Source organism: Ascaphus truei, chromosome 4 (assembly GCF_040206685.1).
Source record: "Ascaphus truei isolate aAscTru1 chromosome 4, aAscTru1.hap1, whole genome shotgun sequence".
NCBI classification, from domain to species: Eukaryota; Metazoa; Chordata; class Amphibia; order Anura; family Ascaphidae; genus Ascaphus; species Ascaphus truei.
Window position 1 is genome coordinate 144616454 of NC_134486.1, and position 8136 is coordinate 144624589.

Below are 8136 nucleotides of genomic sequence, written 5' to 3' on the forward strand. Positions count from 1 at the left end.
CACATAGGCTTAGGCTATCTATGGCACTAACTAGATACTGTTAGTGCGCCTTGTGGGAGACCTTGTGTATACTTAACCCATTAGGGTGTCTAAGGCTCCCACTTTGAAGCCTCTTTTCCCTAGCTACACAGTAGCTTTAGTGTTCATTTTTAATACCCTGCGTCGCCTTTAAGGACCTTTTTATTTCATTTATTTTGTTTACCCTTAAGATTTGAGTACTATTTCTAGGTATACCAACCTCTGGAAATATTTAGTATGTGAGTTTGAGATACTGTGCACTGATCACTCACTACTAACTCCACCGTGTACTCTCTTAGAGTAACCATTCAATCAGTTGTGGTTATATATACAGCTGTCTGTCCGGTACATCATTGACAGACATGAGACTGGTTCCAACATATATACCACACTGAGGCACAAGCTATCCATCTATCTTTGCATGTGCCAGTTATTACAAGGTCCCTCATATCCATATTGCAACCAGTCTGGTACACTGGACTGGGAGGTATTTAGTTTAATATTCTTTTTAATAGTGTTGTGTGTCTATTCCTTCATTCATTTTACCCTTATATATTAATAAAGGTCATTTTATTCATTTATGTTCATTACCACACGAGTGCTTGTTTAAAAGGGGTCCTTTCTTGCCTAGGCAAGTGTAGTTTTTGTTACCTGATTTCTTTACCCCTGGCACCGTCTCTTAGACAGTAGCTTGAGGTTACATCCCCTCTTCCCCCCATCCCATTTATTTTCAGTATGTACAAAACAGATGGTCACCCTACTGCAGCCTTCAAACTTACAGTTTAGTTGGTAGATAGGCAGCAGTGTCGTCTTTACTCTTGATCATTTCATTGCACTTGTCCAGGATTTGGAAGACAGTGAAAGTGTCTCCAATGCTGTAGAGTGTGGCAAGGTTCTTGGCTAATAGTTTGCGAGTGGGCGGGCCTGGGGAGCTGCTTATGAGACCGGTGACCTGTTCCACGAGCTTCTTCTGGTTGTCTTTGATGTCCGTCTGTGATAGGAATGTACTTTTATTTAGTTTACATCTCGTGTATGCAGCACAATACAAGAAGTTTGCAATCTACACTTTAGTTCCTGAAACACAAAAGGGTCGAACAGCCTTGCCCACGGTCACAAGGAGCAGACCCACAGCTCACCAGTTTACTGAACAGTGCCTTAATCCTTCATTGCCAGAGAATAAGCAAAATATTGGTAAGTGAGAGATTCCATGTTCTAAATATACACATTGAATAAAGCATCGCCAAGCAATAAATCCCTTTCACTAAATTGGTATACTGTACATAAATTGAGAAACAAATGTCATGTGAAAGGCTTCGGGGACAATATTTAGCTTTGTCCATTCAGTGAAATGCAATCAATTGTGCTGCCTTGTTTGCAGTAAAAAAAAAAGCAGTTAATGTATTTGTGCTAGTCATTGTGCCATCAAGAAATAAAATATGGGTGGTATTCAGCACTCCAGCTGGATGACATTTAAAGGGTCAAGTCCTCAGTAGGAACCAAGTGTATTGATGGCAGTGACATGGTTAAGGGGTTACATCTGGGTGATCGATTACTTGAAACCACAATCTGACATCTATAAGTATTTATAAAGACATTTTTTTACAGTTTGTTTGGAAACATGAGCTGCGACTCAGGAGGTGTTATATTGCCTCTAGTTACTACCTTCTGTGTTTATCACTGTTTCCAACATGCATTTGTCCACGCAAAACTCTCCTCTTGCCCCTCTCCTTATCTTTGTTGGCTCTCTGATAAGGACAGTGAGGGCTATGGGTAAATTAAATACTTCATTGGAAAACTCGCACTCATTCAGAACGCCTTAAGACATACAATTTGTAACTAACTTCAAATGCAACAAAAGTAGCCAGATCTTAGCTTTTAGCATTGTTACATGTATTTAAGGAGGCAAATTTAAAATGGTTAAAAAGTGTTTTCAAAAACTATTGTGGTTGGTTACATGGGATTTAACTGTTTCCAAAGAGATAACACACAAATAATGTATTAGAATGTTAGAAACAGAAGGAAATATAGAAGATACTAGCTGATATACCCGGCGTTGCCCAGGTGTGGAAGGGCAGGGGGCATGGAGTGGAAGGGCGAGGGGGGGAGGGGCGTGGAAGGGCAGGGGGGGTGAGGGGCGTGGAAGGGCGGGGGGAGGAGTGTGGAAGGGGACAAGGGGCGTGGAGGGCAAAGGTCAGGGGGGCAAAGGGCAGGGAGGGGCAGGGGGGCAAAGGGCAGGGAGGGGCGGCAAAGGGCAGGGAGGGGCGGCAAAGGGCAGGGAGGGGCGGGGGGGCAAAGGGCAGGTGGGGCATCACAGGCACCCACTGACACGGGGGCATCACAGGCACCCACTGACACGGGGGCATCACAGCCACAGGCTGCACCCACTGACACAGGGAACTTCACAGCCACAGGCTGCACCTTGTCCCACAGACAGAGCTGCACCCACTACCAGGCTAAGGACAGACCCAGTCACGTCCTGTACAAAGGCCGTGGCACTTACACACCCCCTGCACACAGGCCATGGGTGGCACTGACCTGCCAGTAGCCGCTGTCCGTGGGGTTGAAGTCGCTGCCCCCGGGCCGCAGGGAGAGCTGCAGGTGTGGGAACCCGTGCAGCCAGTACAGGAGGCGGTCACAGTGCGGAGAGTGCGGGGAGAGGACACAGCGGCATCCCGGGGAGGAGGAGAGCGCGGGGGCGCGCAGCGCGTGCACACAATTGAGAGCCATGGGGGGTGTCCCGGGCGCTCGCTCCACTCCCCCGCTGACTGTAGCGGCCCCGGGGGGGGGGTGGTGAAAGCGCGGGAAACAGGGAGACACGGGGAGAGGAGGTGTGCGCATGGCATCCCGGGGAGGAGAGCGCGGGGGCGCGCGTCGCGTGCTTGAGAGCTGTGGGGGGTGTCCCGGGCGCTCGCTCCGCTCCCCCGCTGACTGTAGCGGCGCCGGGTGGGGGGGGGGGGGGTAAAAGCGCGGGAAACGGGGAGACACGGGGAGAGGAGGTGCGCGCGGGTCACGATGAGTTGTAGGCTGATGTTCGGGGAGGAAGAGGCGGAGCCTCCGGGTAAGAGAGCGGGAGATGAGCCTCCGGGACCGGCGGGTAAGAGAGCGGGAGATGTGTGTGTGTGTGTCGTCACTCCGCCTCAGGCCAATGAGAGGTGTGCGGGGGCGGGCGGCCCAAGGGACCAATGAGATTTCCCCTAGGGACACAGGAGATGCAGACAGGCATACAGTGCTTTCACAAATATATAATAAGATATGATGTGACTACAGTCAACTAAATGCATTATTGTATAATGAGAATTAAGAATCTATGGGCAGCACTACTATGTGTCACGGGAGACCAGGTTTATTAACACCTTTTTATGCCGAGATCATTGATTGAACAAAGCAAGGAGGTAAAAGAAATTGTAATTTATTTCAGGAAAAGACATACACACAATGTAACACAATTTACAACGTTAACACACTTACTGGGAACAGGGCTAACGAATACATCTATCCTAAGAATGAAATTCCCAAAAATGACCTCTGTATGAACCCTTTTCCTTGACCGGTAGGTACTCACGAAAGTCCTGGAACTGATCTCGGCGCAATGCCAACTGCGACCGCTACGTTCTCAAAAAGCGGGACGTAGAAACTTTTCTGAGTTGAAAATCTTTAAAGCCGGCTCGAGTCTATTCAGTAGAGAGCATCTTTGAATTTGCCGCTGTTGGTTTGGCACTTGGAATCTGCGCTCCTGATTGGCTGCAAGTCCCTTTATGGGTTTCAGTGTCTCCCTCACTAACATCTGCAGCCTATCAAAGCGTGGGAATTCTCCTGCCAGCCAATCACCGATTTGCCAGTATTGTAAAGCTGGGTGGGCACCTTTCTCAGTCTGTCAAGGGGCATGCGCCAACCTGGCACCTCTGCCTTTTTGCATACTGAGCCCACCCGCTGTCCAGGCTCCACAGAGTATGGGTTCTGGCAAACGGTGGTCGGATAGCCCCGTGTTAGCCCAGGAGGCGGGTACTCAAGCAGAACTGCAGTACCCCTCCTGTTCTAACACCTTGGCATCCCTGAGACTTTCAAGTCCTGACTTCTCACAGACCCATAGGCACCAAGCGTGGTAGCCATCTGGTCTGCTCGGAAGCCATGGCTTGGAAATCCCACAGTTCATTTACAGGTTACCAGTACATATACCTATTAAATATAATCCTTTAATAAAATATACTGTGTCTTATGTGTGGTAAAATATATAAGTCTCTGTTCTGGTGTCAGGGATGGAGTGAGTGTATATAGCACCTACCCTCACTAGCCTCATACTTGGCACACTTTAGAAAAATAACTTGTAAAACTTTTACACACACGAACCACTCTCAGCTTTATCACTTACCTGGAGTGCCCCCTGAACCGCAATACTAGGTGCAGGGTACCTGGGCATGTATCTGGGTACCACTCTTTATACTAGGGACCCCTCTGTCTACTAGGGACCCCATGGGTGACCGTAGGTATACATTAGCCCCTTCATGCCCGTTTACCTTGTCTGGAAGATGCTGCAGCAGGAATCCTGGCGGTGAGTTACAATAGCGTTTTCAGAGTCAGGGTTTGCCCGGAGCAATGTGCTTGGCTGTATCCGAGAATCTCACTCGATTCCCGGATCCAATTCCTGGGGTATCCCATAACTCTGGAACCCCGATACATAGCCACATTCTGTGAAGAATTTCTCTGACAAACCAGCTCTGAAACTTACAGCCTAGAAACCTCCCGATCCCAGCATCCCAGGAAAGGCAAAACACACATGATTCTTTATTGTCGCATAATTTGCACCCAGTCACAGTAATGCATTTAGGACATCTGGGTCCAAGAGCTGACACTCTAGGACCTCAACTCACGGATCAGGGGTAAGCAAGTGGGCTGAACCTTTATTAGTGAGCTTGGTTAACCCCTTCACCGTTACACTATGGTGCTCAAAACTTCACAGACCAGTGTTTCTGTGCAGGCAATACATATTACTTCTTTGCAACTTTTTCTGTGTACATCAGCGCCGCCCCAAAAGCGGGCGCCTGATGGGGTTCTCCCAGACCTGCTCCCATCTGCACAGAACCAGCGTGCCAAGGATTAACATTTGCTTGTACTATGTGGAACATCAACTCTACCCAATGGAATGTTAATTGAGCCAAGAGGGCAAAGGCCTTTGAATTCACAGCTGCATTCAATCTGAACCATTTCTGTGTACATCTGTGTCGCCCCAAAGGCTGACAGACTTTGGCGCAGCCGTTGGACAGTCAAAGGGTGTGAGCTGTTTGCTGATGTTAAAGGTTCTTATTTCAATCTGAAACTCAACCGCCCTTTTATCCCCTCTACCCAATTTTCCAACTCGGTCCATGAAATGTATAACTTCTGTTCTTGTAATGTAACCATATATTGTAATAACTCTATGCCAAGGACAAACCTGAAAACGAGGTTACTACCTGGTAAAACATTTTTATAAATAAAAAAAAAACTGACCTGTTGACCTAAATAATTACCACCTCATTTTTTTAAATACTCTTACTTTCCAATTAAATATAATTTTCCAGAAGTAAATAAAACACAAGGATAGGATCATTGTTGAGCCTTGCAGCCACAAATCTACCATGTAAAAAGTGCTTACAAAAAATATTTGAGGAACACTACTTGGCTCAGGAGTTGCTAGGGCAAGTCCAAAGCTGCAGAGACCAGGGCTGAGGCATTCAAGGAGCCGTCCTACAGGGCAGCAAAAAAGTGAAACAAATTATTAATCATGATGACTCAATGAAAAACATGACTGAGGTTCCTATGAATAATGTGCATCTTTCTATTATCACCAGGTCCTACGTAATGGCTTGATACAGTGGCTCAGTGAGTAAAGACACTGACTTTGATAACGACACAGTTTGAAAATGGAAACTGAGCAGGGGTTCAAATCCCGGTGTCAGTTCTTCGTGACCTTGCACAAATCACTTTATCTTGCTGTGCCTCAAACTAAAAACAAATTGAAAAGCTCTTCAGGGCTATATACAATGCTGCATACTGTGCACTATACTGTAATTGTGAAGTGCTTTGTGTTTAGAAGAAAAGGGCTATATGAAATAAAGTTATTATTGTCACCCACCTTTGATACGTCAATGAGACCGCAGTCACCATTATTAATATATGCACAGGAGTGAATGACAGGTGCTACAAGGGTATTTATACAGTAGTACCAGTGTTGATCAAAAGAATGATCAGAACGAATCCCATTATATATAGCACTCAATTGTCATATATATTATTTAGAGTGGACACAAATGGTCCTGCTGTAAATTACAACAAGTCTATTGTTGTAATTTACAGCAGGACCATTTGTGTCCACTCTAAATAATATATGACAATTGAGTGCTATATATATGGGGATTCTTTCTGATCATTCTTTTGATCAACACTGGTGCTACTGTCACCCACCTTTATCTGTTTGGCTAATAACGATAGCATAATTAGTTCTTAAATAGAACAGCTGCGTTGCACAGCGACATATATATTCCCAATAGCGCTATGTACATTAATGGCGCTATATAAATAAAGACATACAATACAATAGTGGTGCTATTTTTCTTGCAGAACCTAATCCTCAATACAATAGCTGTAATGAAGTCACTAGGATAGCAATATAAACAAGAAAACTTCCATAACGAAAAAGTAGCCGACACTGACATTCTACCTCATGGCTTTTTGCTATAGGACTTTTCTGTAATGTGTTTCATTTGACTGTGCATATTATTTTTGGTTTCATCAAAGCGCGATACAGAGTATCACTCTCTTTCTGGCTGTAACTGCCATTCAAATGTTTTTGGAAGTTTCTTACTTTTTTTGCCTTCGTTACAGTTTACATGCAAAAAAAATAAAATAAAGAGTGGGTCAGCAATTTGCTTGTAGATAGAGCTCACAATGGGTCTTATCCCTAAAACACACCAGAGCATTTGGTTACCATGGAAATACAGTATGTCCAGCAACAAATATACACATACTGTACTTGTGTTACATTTAACCCGTTATCTCTCTTTGTCCTTATCTGGGATTGCCCTTTAAGCACTTTTTAGATAGAATACTAGTTATGTAATTATTCAAAGGAAATACAACTGATTTCCACATAAAACATGTAATGAATGCTGAACACAGACTTCTTGGTGTATTAATTACATGCATTGACAGAATGGGTGACAGTTTATAAAATGGTAATCAAGAAACCTACCCTGTTTGCAGCGGTAAGTACTTTGTCCAGGAACCGCAACCATTCAAAGATGAAGACAGACTTCTTAGCCTCTGTGATCTGCACCAAGGCATCTTCCTTCAGCAGCAAGCTGTGAGCCAGCTCCATTCCTGCTCTGATGCTTTGTCCACCTCAGATCCCTGATGCCTGAGGAAGACAAACAAGTTAGCACCTATTTACACACAATGTCTTACTGCTCTCTCCTGGTCAGACACCCGCTAATGATTTGTAATGGATATAAGAGCCCCTACTACCACTCCCCTGGGTATTTGCATCTCTCTAAATCCTCACCAGATTATGCACCCTCCTTTATTACCCTTCCAGGTTACACTCTCCCCCATTATTATCCCTCCCCAGGATATACAGCCCCTTATCTCCCAAACCTCAGGATATATACCCCTCTTATTTCCCCTCCCAAGGATATATGCATCCACTTTTTTTTTTATCACTCCCCAGGATATATACACACATCCCTTATTCCCCTTCCCCAGGATGGGTGGATACATCCATCTCACATTAGCCCTCTCTGGTTATACACCTGCTGTCAGATGCCTCTGCGGATTCCTCTTCCAGGAAGCTTCTTCTCTCCCTTCACCACACGTCGTGAGCGCGACAAGCAAAAACGCGTCATGAGCGCGACAAGCAAAACCGGCTGCTGGTCCTCGGCCGCGCGTTGACACAATCACGTTTGAGGTAGCCATCTTGGATACGGTCAACTGTGCCCCTGACAGCCTCGCTCCCCGGCAACAAATCAATAATATAAAACCCCACACTAGATGTGACAATACAGTAGTTTGCACCACTGACACTGAGATTTTTAACACCAATAAATATGTATTTACAGTGTATCGTTTTAAACACAATCTGTACTATAG

General features: G+C 45.4%; 1 protein-coding gene across 18 annotated transcripts in view; it reads right to left on the reverse strand.

Annotated features, from left to right (window-relative positions):
* The window catches only part of HEATR5B (HEAT repeat containing 5B), a 77342-nt gene that overhangs the window by 69011 nt on the left and 195 nt on the right, over nucleotides 1–8136 (reverse strand). Inside the window, exons 1-4 of one of the 18 annotated variants that reach the window (XM_075596638.1) lie at nucleotides 7800–8060; nucleotides 7244–7408; nucleotides 5648–5739; nucleotides 798–1009 (exon numbers count right to left, since the gene is read on the reverse strand). In XM_075596638.1, the coding sequence (XP_075452753.1) occupies nucleotides 798–1009; nucleotides 5648–5739; nucleotides 7244–7286 (347 nt within the window). In that variant the 5' untranslated portion in view covers nucleotides 7287–7408; nucleotides 7800–8060. Of the gene's footprint in view, nucleotides 1–797; nucleotides 1010–5647; nucleotides 5740–7243; nucleotides 7409–7730; nucleotides 8061–8136 lie in introns of those variants that run through there. The other 17 variants (XM_075596637.1, XM_075596633.1, XM_075596636.1 and 14 more) reach the window with 17 other exon arrangements.